Genomic DNA, 21,418 nt, shown 5'->3' on the forward strand with positions numbered 1-21,418 from the left:
CGAAGGGGAGGGAAGTTTCAATTTGGTGCCTCCAGTTCCTTCTCCTTCTAACAGGAGTCCACAGGTGAAGGAACAGGGTGTGAAGCCACAGAGGCATTCCTGGAAGGGGGGGGGCAAAACAGTAAGTTTCTTCAGGTGCCCATGTAAAGCAGCTCCTCACCCTCCACTTCCAAGCCAGTCACAGCTATGAAAGCAAAGTAGAGGCATCTCCTCCATCTTTGCTCTTGCTTTCCTGAATGGTTCGGAAGCCAAGGGAGAGGGGATGCTTGACATGGGCCCGAAGACACTTACTGTTTTGCCCCCCTCCAGGAACACCTCTGTAAAGCTGCCAGCACCTCCTTCGGGGAGAACCCTTCAATTTGGCACATCTGTGATTCTATGTTGCACATCCACCTGCTTGGGGGGGGGGCAGCGCACCACTTCACTGTTCTGTGGATTTGAAAGGGAAGGTGCTAGAAAGAGGGGTGCATCCAGCTCCCCTCGAATGTTTTATAAGGTGCTAGATCTGGGGAAGTCACATTGCCCTAAGGCCGGCCCTGAAAACCACTATCTTCACTCTGAAGCAGTGTCCAAAATTATATGAGGAGCTGGTGCAAACACTGAAGCCTTGGTATAGTGAATTCCTTATATTAAAATTCCTTGTATGAACCGTAGCATGGTCCAAAGGTTCATGGTGTAGTTGTTGCACCTTCCAGAGAAAAACAAAAGTCGGCTTCATGTTAGCTCCATGTTTAACAGACAATCTGTGAGGCTATGAAGTCATAAATTATGTTCTTTGTATGGTGCTGAATTGGTAAAAGCCTTGTGCCAATATTTCATGTGATGTTTCTGTTAGGATAAGCACAAATGCTTACAGTTAAGATTTTAGGATAAACAGAGGCAGTGGATGAAAAGCAACAGTAAAGTGACGAGTGCCATTCTTTTCTGCAATGGGTTTCAAACTATATTTGCAGCTGCCACGGCGGACTAAGCTAGAATCACAGTTGGTGCTAAGGGTCAGCAGAGGCAGTGGCTTCACTAGGGTTTGCGTCACCTGATGCAGGAGGCCAGTACGTCACCCCGACGTACCATGCCATGGGTGGGGCAACATCCCAGGCGGTGGGTGTAGTGATGCATCATTGCCCCGTCTCTGCTGGTTTTTCGGCTATAACATTTGATAGAATAGAGTTATTCCAACATGGTTTGTTTTGTTGCATTCTGCATGAAATCACTCATCGATTGATATATAACCTGATGGTATTATTCAAAAATACCCAGATTTTAAAAATTTTGGCCAGTAGTGGTGCCCCCCTCCACATGCATCACCTGGTGTGGCCTGCAACTCCCTAGTCTGCAACTCACTGGCAGAGCTGAGAACCTGTTGAAGCCAATGCCTACGTAAGGGGTGAACACTGCCTGCAAACCCTTGGCTCTGGCGCTCTTTCTCTTGACTGTCTTCTGTTCAGTGGCCTTTTCTGCTTGCACAAGCAATGACAGGAGTCATTGAGAAAGAAGAGCACTGCCTCTCTGTCTCATCCTCCTTGGTCCAAAGGAAGGGGGCAAGTGGCTAGGCAACAGTGAGGTGGAGGGGATGGCCTCAGTAAAGGAGGGGAGAGCACTGAGAATAACTTGCCCAGGATCCTTCCCAGAACTGGAGCCAGCACTATCTGAAGAAAGGGCCAGGGTGCCTCCACATTCTTCAGTGCTCTCAATCTTGTGAGAGGCTTGGGCCCCACGCTTTCATGACCAATATATGGCTATAAAGGGGGCCCACAGTGAATTGCCTCAAGCCCACACTCTGCCTGCAACCCTAGAGACAGCTTGTGGAAGCTTTCTTCATAGAGGCCCCAGAAGTGTAACTAAGAAAGAAAAAAGAGTGCAACCAAAAGCCCAAACCCAGGCATGTCTACTCAGAAGTAAGCCCCATTCTAGTCAATGGGGCTTACTCCCAGGAAAGTGGGGCTAGGAGAGGAACCTGAGAGCCCAGCCCAGCCCAGCCCAAGCCTGTCTACTCAGAAGTAAGTCCCATTATAGTCAATGGGGCTTACTCACCAGAAAGTGTGGATAGGATTGTGGCCCAACGCCCTCCTCTGAAAGGCAAAGGCAAGGCAGGGAGCATCGCTTTGGGAAGCTGCAGGCAACTGTGGCAAGGAGAGGGGACTTTCCTGGACCATCAGCCAGCCCATTCTTAGGCTGCTGGCCTCAGCAGACTTCCTACCTGCTTGCCTGCCCCAGCTACCTCTTCTCACTCACCCCGCCCAGACCTCCTCCAGGCTCCAGCCCCATAATAGTCAAGGGGGCTTAGGATCGGGTTGTGCTTTCCTCTTAATCAGCACCAGGAGATGCAAAAGTTGCTTCTTTTTCCGCTGCTGCCGCCTGAGGATCAAAGGAGCCACTTCTCCCACCCAGGCTGCTGCCTGCCTCCTCTGGCCCCGCGGCACACCTGAGGCTGCCCTGTGGCACACTAGTTGAAAACCGCTGGGATACAGAGATGCTCTTTACACTCTCACATAACACCAGAACCAGGGGACATCCACTAAAACTGAGTGTTGGGAGGGTTAGGACAGACAAAAGAAAATATTTCTTTACTCAGCGTGTAGTTGGTCTGTGGAACTCCTTGCCACAGGATGTGGTGATGGCATCTGGCCTAGATGCCTTTAAAAGGGAATTGGACAAGTTTCTAGAGGAAAAATCCATTACAGGCTACAAGCCATGATGTGTATGTGCAACCTCCTCATTTTAGAAATGGGCTATGTCAGAATGTCAAATGCAAGGGAGGGCACCAGGATGCAGGTCTCTTGTTATCTGGTGTGCTCCCTGGGGTATTTGGTGGGTCGCTATGAGATACAGGAAGCTGGACTAGATGGGCCTAAGGCCTGTTCCAGTGGGGCTGTTCTTATGTTCGTATGATGTCATATGTCACTGCCCCAAGTGATGTTATGTCCTGTGATGTCATGTGCCATGTGATGTCTCTGCCCCAGGTGCATGTGCCCCAGGTGCATGTGCCATGTGAGGTCTCTGCCCCAGGTGTGAGGTCTCTGCCCCATCCTGGGGCATTCCGTGTATAAATGCTTTTATGCGAATGCCCGAAGTCTACGAGCAAAGGTGGGAGAACTGGAATGTCTGGTGACAAGGGAAAATATTGACATAGTGGGCATAACGGAAACCTGGTGGAATGCGGAGAATCAGTGGGATACCGCAATCCTGGGCTATAAACTCTACAGGAGGGACAGGCAGGGGCGTGTTGGAGGTGGGGTGGCCCTTTATGTTAAGGAAGGGATAGAATCCAGCACAGTAGAGATTGAAGGTGGGTCCGACTCCACCGTAGAATCTCTGTGGGTTAAATTACCAGGCTTGTGCAGCAATGTAATACTGGGGGCGTGCTATCGTCCTCCAGACCAGAAATCTGATGGGGACCTTGAAATGAGGAAACAGATCAGGGAGGTGACAAGGAGGGACAGGGTTGTAATCATGGGGGACTTCAATTATCCTCATATTGACTGGGTCAATTTGTGTTCTGGTCACGATAAGGAAACCGGATTTCTTGACGTGCTAAATGACTGTGGCTTAGATCAGCTAGTCAAGGAGCCCACCAGAGGACAGGTGACTCTGGATTTAATTTTGTGCGGTACGCAGGACCTGGTTAGAGATGTAAACGTTACTGAGCCATTGGGGAACAGTGATCATGCTGCGATCCGTTTTGACGTGCACGTTGGGGGAAGAATACCAGGCAAATCTCTAACAAAAACCCTTGACTTCCGACGGGCGGACTTCCCTCAAATGAGGAGGCTGGTTAGGAGGAGGTTGAAAGGGAGGGTAAAAAGAGTCCAGTCTCTCCAGAGTGCATGGAGGCTGCTTAAAACAACAGTAATAGAGGCCCAGCAGAGGTGTATACCGCAAAGAAAGAAGGGTTCCACTAAATCCAGGAGAGTGCCCGCATGGCTAACCAGCCAAGTTAGAGAGGCTGTGAAGGGCAAGGAAGCTTCCTTCCGTAAATGGAAGTCTTGCCCTAATGAAGAGAATAAAAAGGAACATAAACTGTGGCAAAAGAAATGTAAGAAGGTGATAGGGGAGGCCAAGCGAGACTATGAGGAACGCATGGCCAGCAACATTAAGGGGAATAATAAAAGCTTCTTCAAATATGTTAGAAGCAGGAAACCCGCCAGAGAAGCGGTTGGCCCTCTGGATGGTGAGGGAGGGAAAGGGGAGATAAAAGGAGACTTAGAGATGGCAGAGAAATTAAATGAGTTCTTTGCATCTGTCTTCACGGCAGAAGACCTCGGGCAGATACCGCTGCCCGAACGGCCCCTCCTGACCGAGGAGTTAAGTCAGAGGTTAAAAGAGAAGATGTTTCAGACCTCATTGATAAATTAAAGATCAATAAGTCACCGGGCCCTGATGGCATACACCCAAGGGTTATTAAGGAATTGAAGAATGAAGTTGCAGATCTCTTGACTAAGGTATGCAACTTGTCCCTCAAAACAGCCACGGTACCAGAAGATTGGAGGATAGCAAATGTCACGCCTATTTTTAAAAAGGGAAAGAGGGGGGACCCGGGAAACTATAGGCCGGTCAGCCTAACATCCATACCGGGTAAGATGGTGGAATGCCTCATCAAAGATAGGATCTCAAAACACATAGACGAACAGGCCTTGCTGAGGGAGAGTCAGCATGGCTTCTGTAAGGGTAAGTCTTGCCTCACGAACCTTATAGAATTCTTTGAAAAGGTCAACAGGCATGTGGATGCGGGAGAACCCGTGGACATTATATATCTGGACTTTCAGAAGGCATTTGACACGGTCCCTCACCAAAGGCTACTGAAAAAACTCCACAGTCAGGGAATTAGAGGACAGGTCCTCTCGTGGATTGAGAACTGGTTGGAGGCCAGGAAGCAGAGAGTGGGTGTCAATGGGCAATTTTCACAATGGAGAGAGGTGAAAAGCGGTGTGCCCCAAGGATCTGTCCTGGGACCGGTGCTTTTCAACCTCTTCATAAATGACCTGGAGACAGGGTTGAGCAGTGAAGTGGCTAAGTTTGCAGACGACACCAAACTTTTCCGAGTGGTAAAGACCAGAAGTGATTGTGAGGAGCTCCAGAAGGATCTCTCCAGACTGGCAGAATGGGCAGCAAAATGGCAGATGCGCTTCAATGTCAGTAAGTGTAAAGTCATGCACATTGGGGCAAAAAATCAAAACTTTAGATATAGGCTGATGGGTTCTGAGCTGTCTGTGAGAGATCAGGAGAGAGATCTTGGGGTGGTGGTGGACAGGTCGATGAAAGTGTCGACCCAATGTGCGGCGGCAGTGAAGAAGGCCAATTCTATGCTTGGGATCATTAGGAAGGGTATTGAGAACAAAACGGCTAATATTATAATGCCGTTGTACAAATCTATGGTAAGGCCACACCTGGAGTATTGTGTCCAGTTCTGGTCGCCGCATCTCAAAAAAGACATAGTGGAAATGGAGAAGGTGCAAAAGAGAGCGACTAAGCTGATTACGGGGCTGGGGCACCTTCCTTATGAGGAAAGGCTACGGCGTTTGGGCCTCTTCAGCCTAGAAAAGAGACGCTTGAGGGGGGACATGATTGAGACATACAAAATTATGCAGGGGATGGACAGAGTGGATAGGGAGATGCTCTTTACACTCTCACATAATACCAGAACCAGGGGACATCCACTAAAATTGAGTGTTGGGCGGGTTAGGACAGACAAAAGAAAATATTTCTTTACTCAGCGCGTGGTCAGTCTGTGGAACTCCTTGCCACAGGATGTGGTGCTGGCGTCTAGCCTAGACGCCTTTAAAAGGGGATTGGACGAGTTTCTGGAGGAAAAATCCATTATGGGGTACAAGCCATGATGTGTATGCGCAACCTCCTGATTTTAGGAATGGGTTAAGTCAGAATGCCAGATGTAGGGGAGAGCACCAGGACGAGGTCTCTTGTTATCTGGTGTGCTCCCTGGGGCATTTGGTGGGCCGCTGTGAGATACAGGAAGCTGGACTAGATGGGCCTATGGCCTGATCCAGTGGGGCTGTTCTTATGTTCTTATGTTCTTATGTTCTTAGGTGCTGGGGCAGAGCATTATATCTCTGAGTGGCCCTCAAATAATGAAGCCGATTGCCTGCTTATGTCTATTGGATTTTGTGACTTCAGGCTAAGTGATCCATCAAGGACTGTTTGTTGATAGGTTTTTTTTGTTTGTTTTTTTTAAAACAAGTTGTCTGGTTTGATTTCAGTTTTCCCCTTGAGAATGGCTAATTCTGACAGAAAGGTGGGCTGTAAATGTTCCAGTGAACTGCTGAATGGCAGCAGCATCTCTTTCCAGGCAAGAGATGACCCTGGGGAAGGGAGGGGTTGCTTTGCACCTCTCCAAAGGAGCAGGGGAACCTCCAGCTGATCTCACCTGTCACCCTGCTGCCTTCTTCTCTGCAGGGACGCTGCAGTGGCTGCCTTGGTGACAGGAATGACCTCTCTCCTATGGTGCAATGTGGAGCTGTGCCCGGAGTTCCCAGTCTTTGGGAGTCTCCAGCCCACTGTTGACATGTTCTCCCTCTGTTCCTCTTGCCTGTGTACTTTAGATCAGTGTTTCTCCAAAGCAGCAACTGTTACCCTGCACATGCTTGATCTCATCTGATCTCAGAAACTAAGCAGGGTCAGGCCTGGTTAGTACTTGGATGGGAGACTGCCTGGGAATACTGGGTGCTGTAGGCTTATACCATAGTCTTTTGAGACCGAAGGTTGCCAACCATAACCAACTGTGGGTTGGGACCCACTAGGTGGGTCGCAAACGAATTTCAGGTGGGTCCCCATTCATTTCAATATTTTATTAATGTATTGCAGCCCAATCCTCTCCACACTTTCCTGGGAGTAAGCCCCATTGACACTAATGGGACTTACTTCTGAGTAGTCATGCATAGGCTTGGGCTGTTAGAGTGGTATGTGACTGCATTTGGGGAAATGTCACAGATGTGTCTACTATGAAGATGCTTTTAACAGTGATAGTCAATGGGACTTACTCCTGGGTAAGTGTGGGAAGGACTGCAGCCTCGGGTTGTTAAAATGTTCCTGCTTGATGGCGTCACTTCCAGTCATGACATCACTTCTGGTGAGTCCTGACAGGTTCTCATGCTGAAAAGTGGGTCCCGTGCAAGAGGAGTGAGAAGCGCTGGCGGCGAGGGCGGAGCGCAGTGCAGTGCGCGGCGGTGAGCGCTGCACAGCTCGCAGGGCGGCTGCGCTTCTGGCGGGACCGCGGGCTCTGCCTGCCGCAGGCTCGGTCCTCGAGAAGCTGCCCGGGCTGCGAAGCCGCTTGTGCGAGCTGCGCGCGGTGCCCGAGAGAGCCGAGGACTTGCAAGGCGCGCGCTCCTCCCCGGGGCTCGGGTGCCACTTGCCGGCTGCGCCCGAGGCTCCCAGAGCGCCCCCGCCGGCGGCAAGTGGCAGCGCGGCGCCTCCGAGGGGCCCTCCTTTCCTGCCGGAGGAGGAGGAGGGCGAGCGCGAGGGGCTCCCTGCGGCGCTGCGCGGGCGGCGGAGTCTTGCTCGCGAGCAGCAGCCCGCGCCGTCCCCGGCGACCTGCTGCTGCTGCTGCCGCCCCGATGGAGCTGTTGGCGCGGCTGCTGCTCTGGGGCTGCCTCTACCTGCAGGCTTCGGGGGAGTTCGACGGAAGGTGAGCCCGGCGGGGAGGGAGCGCGGCCCGGGAAGGCGCGTGGGGCTGCGGGCTGCTCGGGAGACGCCCCGGCCGCGCGGCGTTCACCTCGCGAGGGAGCGGAGGAGAGGCGGGCGCCGCAGGGGCCGGTGCGCTCCGGCTCTGGAGGTCGGTGCAGGTGGCCGAGTCGCCTGGCGGTGTGCAGGGAGGCCGTGGGGGGGTCGATCATCGGGGGGCTGCTGCGTTTGCAGAGTACCCTCAAGCGCGCTTCCCGCAAGGACTTGCCACCTGTACAACAGCCCTGTCAGGTGGACCAGCATTCTCATCACTCGGGCACGAGCAGGCAGACTGTAGAAGGGAGGCTTCCCTCAGAGGACCACCTGGTGAGTTCATGCAGCAGGTGGCTGCCTGATTTGTAGTAAGTCTTCTGCCCTCTCCGATCCTCAGGGTTTCTCTGTGGATGAGTCGCTTGCAAAGGAGGGGTCCAAACTCAGGAGCACTTAGTGCTCAAACCCAGGCCTGCAGACCTCAAAAACTCTCACTTTGTTCCGTGTACTTGTCTTGGAAGTAAATGTGCTTTGCACCGAGATCCTGGTGCAGATTAGTTACTGCTTTCACAACCAGGATGAGTAAAGCATGCGCTTCAAGGTGACGGGACTTTTGCCTTCTGAAATGGCTGAGATGAGGGTTCGGTTTGGCAATAGGAGTGCAGTGAGTGGAATCGAGACAGGGTTATGAACTGACAGGAAGCACCAGGAGGTGACACTGTAGCTGTGAGAGAAATATAACAGATGAGCCCCTATGTGTATTCTGTGGACAGACGTGACTGCGCTCGCTCTGCTGATTTATTTTTCAGGAAACTTTAAAGGCAAAAGGGAAACAGCAAGAAGAATACACGGTTTTAGAATAAAACCTTGCTTGTCTCTCTGTGTGATTGTATGTTACCTTGCTGTGCATATATGTGCATATTTTCTAGAAATACTTGTGCATCCATGTGAAATAAATTGCATATCTAAAATAGCAATTAATCGGGGAGAAAAACGGTGGAATGGAAGGCTGGACTGGATTTCTCCATGTACTGCACATACTTCAGTCGTGCAAAGATGTGAGATAGGCAGGCTTTGACAGGTTTGGGCAACCCAGGGTTCTTTTTTAAACTGATTACTCAGTTGTTACTCCCACGCAGCATCACTGATAGTTGGAGCCTATATATTATCTCTGTGCCAGTTATCGGGGAGATCTGTGGATGCTTTCACCTTTTCTTTGAAGCCGGCTTCCATTTGAAATGCATGAAGAATGGATGACAATTGCCAAGCCATTTCTTTTTTGGAGGCTGCGGCGCAAGCCGTGGCAATGAGCAATTTGAAGCTGGCGGTGGAATCTGTTCAGTGTGCACTGTTATCCCGCTCCCTCCCAGCCAATAAAATGATGCACACCTGGAGCTCTGGACTCATTTATGAACTGGAAATGGGGGAATGTCTACAAATTGATTTGAGATCTTGTTTCTCAGAGACACCTGGACATGATGAGGTGTAGCAGATTCTGTTTCTGCTTAAGTTGGCAGAAGTTGATGTAATGAGCAAATGCTGCCTTCATGATAACTGAAAGTAGGTTGGCAAGTACACCTACTACAAAAAAGCCTGCTGTTGTTTGTATGTATATACAGTACCCATTATCAGTGTCAGCATCAGGTTGCTGGGGCCTTGTATGTAGCCTCATGGTGGTGATAATAATAATAACTAGATATTTATATACCACCTTTCTGGTCATTGGATTACTCCTCTGACTTTATTCAAGGCGGTTTACATAGGCAGGCGTTTCTAAATCCCTCAAGGGGATTTGTACAATCATAGAGGTTCTCTCTTTCAAGAACCAATAACATTTCAGAATGGATCTTCCTGGTTTGGTCTCACTTCTGGCCTCCAGTTCTCCCAAGCAGGCTGGCAAGCAGCTCCATTTCTCACATGGAGAGCAGCCAAGATGCTTCTTGCTCACACCAAGAGCAGGTGGAATAACTCAGCTCAGCTTGTCAGCTGCTTCAAGGTCAGCCATTCAGGGAGCTGCAGGTGTCCTCGACCTGGCGACCTTCTGATGTTATCTGCAGGCTAATGGAGGCTCTACCCTCTAGACCAGACCTCCTGCCCTTCCCTTCCCTTCCCCCTTGTGGCATGTTAGGCACTGCCTTCAGTACTGAGGGTTCAAGGATTAAGCTAGATGGATGGGCCCTGTGATGGATGTGGTCCTTGGCCAGTGCTCCCCCTGCCTGATCCCTGATGCCACTCTTGCCCTTCATAAGAACATAAGAACAGCCCCACTGGATCAGGCCATAGGCCCATCTAGTCCAGCTTCCTGTATCTCACAGCGGCCCACCAAATGCCCCAGGGAGCACACCAGAAAACAAGAGACCTCATCCTGGTGCCCTCCCCTGCATTGGCATTCTGACATAACCCATTTCTAAAATCAGGAGGTTGCGCATACACATAATGGCTTGTACCCCATAATGGATTTTTCCTCCAGAAACTTGTCCAATCTCCTTTTAAAGGCGTCTAGGCTAGACGCCAGCACCACATCCTGTGGCAAGGAGTTCCACAGACCGACCACACGCTGAGTAAAGAAATATTTTCTTTTGTCTGTCCTAACCCGCCCAACACTCAATTTTAGTGGATGTCCCCTGGTTCTGGTGTTATGTGAGAGTGTAAAGAGCATCTCTCTATCCACTTTATCCTTCCCATGCATAATTTTGTATGTCTCAATCATGTCCCCCCTCAGGCGTCTCTTTTCTAGGCTGAAGAGGCCCAAACGCCGTAGCCTTTCCTCATAAGGAAGGTGCCCCAGCCCCGTAATCATCTTAGTCGCTCTCTTTTGCACCTTTTCCATTTCCACTATGTCTTTTTTGAGATGCGGCGACCAGAACTGGACACAATACTCCAGGTGTGGCCTTACCATGTGGCCTTCACCACATGCATAGGGATATATATGAAAAGGGCCATCTCAGTGGTAGCACCCCAATAGTGGAATTTCCTCCCCTTGGAATTAAGAATAGCTCCCTTTTTGGAGACTTTTTGCCAGAGCCTTAAGGACAGTGTACATTGTTCTCCTGCCCCTTGTACCTGATAACAACCCTATAAGATGGTTTAGGCTGTAAGATGATGATCAGTCCAGGATCACCCAGTAAGCTTCTTGGCTCTGTAAGGAATTCATTCTGTCTCCTAAGGTCTAATCCAACATTTGTCAGTGTTCTCCCTGAGACCCCTTCAGGGACTCCACGAGCACAGCATAACCCTTTGCTCAGTGCTCCTCCACTCTGCCAGCTGTCTGGGGCTCCCTGAGACTCAGTTTAGAATTGTAAAGGGCTCCAGAGGCAGAAAAATCTGAGAACCACTGGTCTAGTCCAGCACTAACCACTATACCACATTGGTGTGCTGTAGTAGTTTTTTGTGACCAGTTGCACCTGGATGGGTATGTGCATTCAAATGAGCAACCGAACAATTATCTATAAAAACATAATACTCATGTCTGCAGAGTCTAGGAGAGGGGAGTAAAGGGGGTAATTTGTACCCGGGCCGAGGCTCAGAAAGGGGGCCCAAGAACCAAAGTAGGGGGCCCAGAAATCTCACCTGAACTTGCTGCCAGTGCATAATGCTGCAGCACAACCACGTGCCTGCAGTGTTAACTGCTGCTGCAAGCCATACACACCAGGCTTAAGAAAGCATCCATGACCCTCCTTAACACAGTGTCAAATCTGGGAGGAAACTGGCCTGCTACAGTAGATCTTTGGCTTGTGGTTTCCATAATCATGAAGCAGTGTATAAAAGCTCAGGAACCCAGCTGTGGGGCTACAGCTGTTGCAGAAGTTCATTTTGATCCATTCTAGTGTGAGCCTAAATACAATGATGCTAATTTTCTGCAATTGATTTTCTATATTTCAAAAATTTTAGAGACACTTGGATGTGTGTTTGGTTTTTCATATTACTTTATCTAGTGGCCAATGTCGCATGGTTGGGTAGACCTGGGCTCTGCATCAAGAAGCCTAGTAGACCTGAGCTCCAAAGACTATTGTGGCTGTCAGCACCCTCCCCCGCCTTATTTTGCCCCCTGTTCTGCCTGCCCCCCTTGCCCCCCTTCCCTTTTGGGAAAGGGCCCAGAAGAAGCTTTGTATCCCCTGCTAAAATTCCTCTCATAGGCCCTGCATGTCTGGATGTGAATTAGAACACTATTTGAATGCGTATCAGATTTTTACCTGCTGTTTCAAATCCATGAAGTGACACATGCTCTGAATTCTGCTTCCGTGCCTGCATCTCTTTAGCTGAACCTGGAGCAACTAGGGCTGCAATCCTATACACACTTTTCTCAGAGTAAGCCCCACTGAATGCAACGGGCTTCACTTCTGATTAGACATCCATAGGATTTTTTGTTGGCAACCTTCAGTCTCGAAAGACTATGGTATCGCGCTCTGAATGGTGGTTCTGGAACAGCGTCTAGTGTGGCTGAAAAGGCCAATTCGGGAGTGACAATCCCTTCCACACTGGGAGCAAGTATGTACATATGAAACATTTGCATTGTAAATATAGTCACATGGATTACCAGGACTAATGCAGCAATGACAATTCCCATGCCCTCTCTTGATCATGTTCCAAAATAATCCATATGACTTCAAGATCAGATGGATCTATTGGAGGACTTATTTTTCAAAATCCTATTTAATAAATAAATCCTATCTGGTAAACCGAACAAGCCAGAAGTCGATGATTTGAGCACACAGAGTCAGTGAAACAGTACACGGAGAAGACTGCAGCTCAAGTTTAAACATGAATGTAGATAAGTGAAATGTGAAAGTGAGTGGCGACGAGCAGGAATGTGTGTGTAATTGCTACAGCCATAATGTGTCAAAATGTGATGAAAAACTTGGATGCAAATTAGAGTCAGTAATGCAGAGTGGAGAAATGTAGAAAGACTGAACAAGATCTCAGATTAAGGGACAACCCAGAAGTGCACGGCTCTCCGTTTGTTCAGCAGTTGAGAGTATCCCATGTGGACCTACTGTATGACTGGCTCAAAAAACATATTTTTATGTTTGCAGGGGTGCAAATATAAAACTTTGATTGCACTTGGCAAGCAACCAAATATTTGTGGTTGTCAGAACTCTAGCCCCTCCCCCAAAGGGTGGGGCCTTGACTATCCACTTACAGTACAAATCTAAGAGCCCAATCCTACCTAACTTTCTGCATAGCAAAGTAGGTTGCCAACATGGCCACTGCTGTATCCTGCTAGGGAGTTTTGGCCTCTGGAAGCCTTCTTGGTGTAAACCTCAGCAGCTGCCATGGATCAACATGGACCTGCGCCAGCTCTGTGACTGGTGCCAGTTTAACTAACTGTGCAGGTGGATTGGGCCTGGGAAGGGGGTTAAGATTCCAATGAGCATAGCTGCCGCTGTACCCGCCCCCTCCCAAGCCCAATCTGCCCTATTCCCTGCCCATCTTCTCCCTGTTCTACCCATGCCTGCCCTCCCCTGCCTGTTTCCACTCTCTACATGTCCTTACCTGTGAGCATGAACCTGGCTGCTCACTCTTTGCAGCAGTGGCCAGGCTGCGCGCGGCAGTATGGCTGTGTTTGAAACTGCCATAAAACACATTATAGTGATGAAACATGTTTTCTGCTAAAATAACAGTTTTATAGGATTGGGCCTTAAGGAAGCTTGGGGGCCTGGACATCATCCTCACAGCCACACTGCACTTCTAAAAAGTTTTGGGTAGAAGAGTACATGACACAGGGAAGTCTCAGTTATCCTCCTAAGAAGCCACACTTTTGTGACCCTGTTGAGAACTGCAAAGACACAGAATAACTGCTGGAACAACTTTCTCCAAGCTCCGTCTAAGAGGAGGGTGGTGACTTATCTTTGACTTATTGCCCTTCTGAGGCACATAGATCACTTTGCAGAGGTACAGCATAATTGTGATGATGCTTCCCTAACCCCTTCCAGCTCCAAGGTCTGTATGAAAGCTGGGGCTTGCCATGCTTATCAGAGGGAACAGACACTCACCATGGTGAGTGTGGCAAGTTCACTTTTGCCTGTGAACAGGCAAGTAGAATGGTGAGCCCCTGCTGGAAATATACCCCCTCCACTAAGAACCTGATCCCATACGGCCTGTGTTATAAACTTTCAGATATGTGGCCGGAGAGAAAATAAACTGCGAAGGTTGCCATTTTAGATTTTCAGTTTTATAAACGTTTTTTTCTTTTTAAGTGTTCAGAGTTTTGTTTAAATTTTCTGTAAGAAACCAGTGGATTAGGTTAGATTTCGCAGGTTGTAGATTTTGGCCATAATCCAGCACAGAGTTAGGTGTACTTAATCCAGTAGGCATAAGTACCTATCTGAGGGCCAAATACTAGGTGACATGAAGCGCATCATTGATAGGTTTAGTCAGAAATAGAGAAGTTGTCCTTTTACTGCAAAATGTTGGCTGCAGGGCCTCCAATCCAGCCTGGGGTTATATTGCATGGCAAGGAAAAAGTAAAACTTCCATCCAGGAACTGACCAGACTTGTAATATGTATTCTCAGGCCATGTCCTGGAATTAGCACTATCCTTTGTAACTAGCAACAGCTTGACGGCCCACTTCTGTGGGCCCACTGCACTGCTGGAACTCATGTTCCAGTGGCGCAGCATGCTTTATGGCAGTTGCGAAGCATGACCTGGCATTCCATGCCATCAGGTCGCCACCACAAGTGACAATGGGTGTTCAATCAGTTGTGTTACTTGGGTGATGAACCCTTCCATACATGCAAGGCTGATGATGCAGTCATCAAATTATGAACACACCAGTAGGAACCAACTCTGTTTGTTCTAAGTGCAAGAGTAGTTTGGCATAATGAAATGAGCTGTTTAGGGAGATACTGTTTTCTTCTCCCTTAGAGGTTTTCAGCTAGAGACGCATCTTGTCAAGAAGGCTTTAAGTACAGAATATTGATTTGATATCCAGGGGCACTGGGCCTGGGCGAAATGCAGCACTAGTCTCCTGCCAGTCATTTCTGTGTTTTTCTGACTCACATTTCCCTTTTTGTGCTGGTGCAGGTGGCCTGGGCAGCTACTTCCCTCGTCTGGACTGTGCCGCTTTGGGGGCAGAGTCGACTGCTGCTGGGGCTGGGTCCGCCACTCCTGGGGCCAATGTCAGCGTGAGTATCACCACTGCTGAGGCTTCTGTCTCTCTAATCATGGCTTTCATATAATCACAGTCACTCACATTGACGCAGGTCTTGTAATGTATGTGGGGCTTTTGCTTTTACCAAGATGGACACTGGCAGGTTAAAGCTCCTCTGCATTCTAAACTCCAAATTTCCATATCTCTGTTTTATTAATAGCACTGCAAGTGACAGACACGGAAACAGGACTAAGTACAATATATCTTCATTTCTTTCTCCCTTAGCAGTATATTGTCAACTATTTTTATTTTATTTTATGCATTTATTTATTACATTTTATTTTCCGACTTTAAGCAAAAAGTTGTCTCCGGGCGGCAGTTATAATCAATATAACCATTAAACAATCAAATGTAAAAAAATTACAATAGTAAACTGGGAGGGCAAGAATGAAACCTAGGAATAAAGCAAACAAACAACAGGCTATTTTAAAATGACTCACTTAATTTTTTGATTTCATACTGTAATTACTGTTCTGTTCTCCAGTCCTAAAAAAAAGTGCTGTTTGCAGTCACAATCAATTTTTTTCCCCTCCTTAACAAAATTACATGGTCCTCATTGGATGCTGAACAAAAATACTTTGACAATATTCCTGCTAATGTTAAAGAAAAGAATGTTTTAAAAACCAAATTATATTTCTGTATTTGACCTGACAGTGTCTTGTGGTAGTTCATATATTAATAATATTTCTCACTTTCTCATTATTCTGTCAAATTCATCAACTACAGTTTTGAAAACAGTAGCATCAGGTGAGAGGCTAGAACAGCACTGGGAAGGCAGACATACTGGCTGGCTTTCAGTATGAGTTAGTTGAGAGGGTTGGCCAGCTGAGTCAGCGTACAGCTCTTGATCCTGCAGGTACTTATATATGTTTCCTTTTGTCTATTCCAGGGGTGTCCAAACTTTTTGACACAAGGGCCACATCATCTCTTGGACACTGTGTTGGGGGCCAGGGAAAAAAAGAATTAATTTACATTTCAAATTTGAATAAATTTACATAAATGAATATATTAGATATGGAACTTATATGAATGAATGAAGGTCTTGCAATAGCTCATAGTCTATGAAAGGCCTTGCACAAAGCAAGGCCAGCCTTCCTTTGCTGCTGCTGCTGCTGTATCACAAACATGAAACAGCAAGCAGTGGAGGGAGCCCTCGTTCCACAGCTCATGCAAGAGGTTGAACAGTTGGCCGTCAGGCTAAGAGCAGTTGCATCAGACCGGCGCGGGCTCCAGCAAGTCTCTGGGGGGCCAGAGGTTTATTGGATACTGGGGCCTTGCTGAGGCCGGATTAGGAGTTCTTGAGGGCCGCAAGTGGCCCCAGGGCCAGGGTTTGGGCACCCCGGTCTATACATTGGGTCCCCAAGTTATTAACATCTGAGTTACAGATGTCTGAGCTGATGACAGCCACATCAGTGTTTTCATGCAGGCATTGCCCATCTGTTGTGTTGTTTTTTGTGCAGATGCAATAGTGCTGGGCTGCCCAGAGCTGGCTGTTTCGACTCACTACATTCTGACTTCCAGATGAAGCTCTGGAATGGAACCACTACATATCCTGGGGAACTCAGTGTACGAGTATTCCTGTAGGAGTTGATCCATGGCTTTTACAGATTCTAACAATATGAAGCAGATGCCAACAGACACATGTACATATTCCGCACTATTTCTGCCCTTTTCTTCCCCAAAATGTATGACATTATGGGTTCTACTGATTGATATTTGGCAGATGATTTGTATTAGAGTTTAACTTCTATCATCTGAACAGTAGATTAGATAGTGTTACAATCTGCACCAACCCAATCCCAATCAACTTTCTAGCATCGCTGCAGCCATGTCAACAGCGTGCATGTGGCATTTTGTGGTGGTGGTGGTCTGTCATGAAGGCCTCTTCAAGATAAAGGAACATTTGTTCCTACTTGGCTCCATTGGCACTGGAAAGTTGGTTAGGATTGGGCTGTCAACACTTCTGAGTTTCCCAAATTTGCATTGCAAAGAGTTAAGCATATTGAAAGTTTAAGAACATGGTACCATTGGGAAAAAACTGGAATGAAAAAAGCTTAATGAGAAGGTTTATCAAGCCCCTAGTGGATCACAGGGATGCCTGGTGCATTGCATTCAGCCCGGTGGTTCACAAGCTGTGTAGGCCTACAGGCGAACATTCATGTTGGATCCTAGTGAGTGCAGCAGCCAGGGTTGCATTAGGAAGTTTTCCATTCCTGGTTTGGCTTGCAGCAGCAACAATAATCCTTCTGATAGTTGTCTCCACTGAAGAGATTCAGAGAGATCCAGCATATAGTGCTACTCTCACCACAGCTAGTTCATTAACCTAGGAGTTTCCACCCAGCTGCAACCCTGATGCAACTAATCAAGTCTAGGTCTGATCCAGCGCCTAGGAACCTCATATACAGTATATATACTATTTATTTGTTTGTTTGTTTTTTGTTTGTTTAGCTACGTGAACCACTTTGCAAACTACTTTTATTGAAAAATGGTATAATAGTAACAGTAATGTAGTACCTTGAGTTCCATGAAGGAAGAAAGGTGAGACAGAAATGAAATAAATGTCCTTTATGCGTTCTCTGACCAGGGAGAGAATGTGAAAAGGAATTAACGTTGCCTTATGTGATTTGGGAGAGAGCAGACAGTAGGCTGCCTACTCATTTCTAGCCAAACACAACAGAGGTGGTGATCTGTTGGGGATTTGTCTTTGCGTGTGTGTGTGTGTGTGTGTGTGTGTGTGTGTGTGTGTGTGTGTGAGAGAGAGAGAGAGAGAGAGAGAGAGAATCCTGTTCATCTCTGGCAGGGCTGTTACTGGCACATGCATATTAACTGCAAAATTTGGGCAAAGTGAGAATGGTTGGACACTATGCTCTTTTGCAGGTCTAGCAGGTCTGGCCCACCTACTTGCAGCATGTCTGAAGTAGTGTATTTACTTGCTGTTGGGAGAAGCATATATCCTAGGACATATGTGCTCCCATGCCTCCCTGTTAAGGAGACACACCACTGTGCCCTATTGAGTCCCCAGCCTCTGCCAGAATTGGACAGTCTTCTAGCCACTGGGGGAGAAGAGGAGATGAGAGTGGGGACACTCTAGGCATCCCCACACTATCCTCTGCCTGGGGACCTAGCTGAACAGGAGCAGTAGCATTTCCAGAGGGGGGGGGACAATGCTAAGTTTTGCAGGGCACCTCAATGTGCCGTGTAAGCTGCCCCTTGCTGTCAGAGCCATTCCAGTCAGCAAGAGCAATATGGAGGAGATGCCTCTGCATTTCTCTGGTCACCCAAAATGGCTCCAACAGTGAGGGGCAGGGGCCGCTTACACGGCGTTTTGAGGCACCCTGCAAATCACAGCACTGTGCCCCTCCTCTGGGAATGCTACTGAACAGGTGCCAACACCTGCTTCGAGCTTGGCTGACTCCAGTTGAGAGCTGCTGCTCTTGGTGTAAGAGTTCACAGATAAGCAGGGTTGGGCCATTGTGGGAAGCATTCCCACTTCAGGTGGAAAGCCCGCCACCTGAAGCAGCCATTTCACCTTGCCTGATTGGAAGGCAGGCCCTGAAGCCAAGTCTTCTTTGGCTCCATTTGCAGAAAGTTGTGGTCCAGCAAAGTTTGTTGGATTGAGGAACTGAGGTAAGAAAAAGTGCTTTGCTTGAGGTTACCAGCCTAATGAAGTCCTGCATGAACAGGTTGCCAAGGGACCAAGAAGAATTATCTTAGTCTGTTCCTTGGCCTTCAATAAGGGTTTGATCTTAAGAAGTTATCAGGTGAAGCTTTATAGTACGAGGTGAGTATTTCTCATTCATAATGTCTACAGATCAAACTGCTGTTGAAAGCTTAGAAGCAGGGACTGGTAGAAGTTGGTGCCCTTGTGCCTGCTGCAATCCAGAGTTCATAAAATACAGTAATTCTTATCAGGATCAGATCATAAACTTTAGGGACCTAAGCAAGCAAAGAAGCAGTTCAGCACTAAGGCTACAAACACCACTTGGCATCTTACAAGAAGTGGTTGTAGGAATGAATCAAATGATGGTGTATCACTTTTCACTAGCACTTTTCCCCTTGCAAAAAGTACCCACCTTCTGACAATTGGGTGTCTCTAAAGGACATGTAAGTGTACATTCAGAGTGGTAGCAAAGGCCTGCAATTTGAAATTGTGTTTTCTTCAATGACATTGTCACAGAACCCAATTGGATTGCTACATGAGGTTCTTTCTCTATCTACTTGCCACTTGTGCCAGTGGCCAGGCCACACTGAATGGAACGTCACACTTCACAACAGCTGTAAAGGACCTTAAACTGTTGGAACACTAGTTCCAGCAGCTTAAGGCCCTGTTAGGATTGGCCTGTTTGTCTCCAAGGGAGAAAAATATTTTTTGTGCTCTGAGATAGTCTTGCCCTCTGTTTGGTGGCAACCCTAAATTTATTTCCAGATTTCCCTTATTTCCTTTGAAGAGTGTGTCTCCTTTAAATGTGGGCGTTCCCATGTTCATAACTATGGCTGTTTACTGGAAATGACTGAATTTAACCACCCAGTGTTAAAAACAAAGCAATCTAACAGCCCAGTCCTATGCATGTTTACTTAGAAGTAAGTCCTGTGCTGTTCAATAGGATTTACTTGCAGGTAAATCATTTTCACCTAAGTTGTTGCTGGGTTTTGTTGACATTGGGAGCATAGGGTTGACAGTCTCCATTCACTTACTGGAATTGGGACAAAGCCCAGTTGAAATTATTGGAACTTACAATGTTAGTGCATCTGCACATTGGATTTTTCAAAATCAGTCTGTCACATCATAACCCTGTAGATGACACAGGTATTGTGAATCCTGCCTGGGAGAAGATTAAGTAATGCTGCCACTGCTAGTACCATTTTGCAACTGAGCATTGTGGAAATCTAAGACACATACTCAGTGATTTATTAACTTTTTAAGAACAAGAGAGTTGCCTTGTTGAATTAGACCAAAGGTCCATCTAGTTCAACATTTTGTTTCCATCGGTGTCCAGCCAGATGTCTCTAGGTGGCTCACAAGCCCAGCATGATGATGATGATAGATGAACCCCTGCTGCTTGTCTCCAACATCTGGTACTTAAAGATATATTGCTCCTTAATGGCTTAAAGTCTACTCTGTTTCTTTAAAAAATATGATTGCGCCAGTTGTTCTTCATGTCAGATATCCCCAGAAAATATTGTGAACAGCTGGTTCAGTCTGCATTTCATCCTAGGTAGTGTCCTTGATTCACATCACACAGTTTCCTGGTTTGTCATAAGGAACATCAGTACTAAATTTCTCTCAATGTCACATGCAATATTGGGACAGGCTAAAAAATATTGTCCTCTAAGCTTTAAGGGTGAACCAGTGCACCTTAATACTCCAGAGATACTCCAGTTTGCTGTGCTAAATCACAAGTAAATGTATTCACTAGTAAAGAATCAGCCTACCACTGAAAAGGGAAAGTCCTGCTAACAGGGCTTGAAGGCACTGTTAGAACTTTTTATGTGTTCGTGCTCTTATGTTCTGCAGGGGGAGAGCAATTTTTCTTATTCACTCCAGAGTCTTTTCCAGTGGCTGTTTGCTGGTATTTCTGTTGTGTCTTTTTGTGATTATGAACCCCGCTAGGCCAGAGAGCCATTTAAAAATGTCTTTTTTTGTAAACCTCTAAATGAACTTTTTTTTGTTGAGAAGCAATATATAAATATTATTATTATTGTTGCAATGTTTGCTTCTCCCTTTCCCATATTGTTCTTCTGCTGTCTATGAAGCCATGGAGCTGCCTTATCATATTGGTTCATCTAAGTATTGTCTACAGAAGCTGATAGCAGCTTTCCAGGGCTTTAGACAAGGATCTTAATCAAGTGTACCTTGAGAGCAAACTGGCATGGTCTGTGGGTCTCATAGCTACTGGCCTATGGCCTTGGTTCATGCGCAGCGCAAGTAACAAGGAAGGAGCAACTAGATATGTGGATGAAGAAATCAGAACAAAACTATATTGGAGGAACTCTGATGCATTTGTATCCTCAGCAACCCCTTCCAGCTGACCAACTTTGCTATAAAACCGGAAGAATCAGATTTTTAGCATCACTCTTGGACATTCTTGTAGGAGCAGTGAATTTTAAAAGCACAAATCAGATTCTGAAGCTTGAGAATTCATTTGTTAAGGAACACACGTAATAGTCAAAAGCACATTTGAAAAGATGTGTAAAAAACCCAGCGTTGTCTGGCAGTGGCAACTCTCTGGATTTTGGTAGATGGAGCAGAGCATCCAAGGTGCAAGGCACACACAAGGGTCCATTCTGATTTAACACTGCAGTCCAATTTGCTTGGTCCAGGCATCTTGTTCTGTATTCACATGGCTTCCCCTTCTTTGTCCCTCACTGAAGATAAAGCTTGGGGTGTGACAAATTCCTTTTAGTTAGTATGAAATAAACTATTAATCCTCCTACTCCATCTTCCATCAGAGAAGAGAATATAAAAGATCCTATTAACATGCCACAATACTGAAGCAGATAGATCTCCAGTTGAGGCACCAGCTCCTTTATGAGTATTTATAGCACCATTTATACTTAAATTTAATTCCTGAGCACAAGAGAGAGGCAGCAGTGATTTTTAAGTC

At 47.2% G+C, this 21,418-nt stretch overlaps 1 protein-coding gene and 1 pseudogene across 2 annotated transcripts in view; both read left to right on the forward strand.

Annotated features, from left to right (window-relative positions):
- Positions 1 to 6,570: 6,570 nt before the first annotated feature.
- Positions 6,571 to 6,687, forward strand: LOC136656154 (5S ribosomal RNA; annotated as a pseudogene).
- A 767-nt stretch (positions 6,688 to 7,454) lies between these two features.
- NPNT (nephronectin) overlaps positions 7,455 to 21,418 on the forward strand; it is a 75,647-nt gene continuing 61,683 nt past the window's right edge. For both annotated transcript variants that reach the window (XM_066631843.1, XM_066631844.1), the window contains exons 1-2: positions 7,455 to 7,636; positions 14,687 to 14,787. In XM_066631843.1, coding sequence (XP_066487940.1) covers positions 7,566 to 7,636; positions 14,687 to 14,787 — 172 coding nt within the window. In that variant the 5' untranslated portion in view covers positions 7,455 to 7,565. The remainder of the gene's footprint in view (positions 7,637 to 14,686; positions 14,788 to 21,418) is intronic.

The sequence above is a fragment of the Tiliqua scincoides genome, chromosome 6, assembly GCF_035046505.1.
Source record: "Tiliqua scincoides isolate rTilSci1 chromosome 6, rTilSci1.hap2, whole genome shotgun sequence".
Classification (NCBI taxonomy): Eukaryota; Metazoa; Chordata; class Lepidosauria; order Squamata; family Scincidae; genus Tiliqua; species Tiliqua scincoides.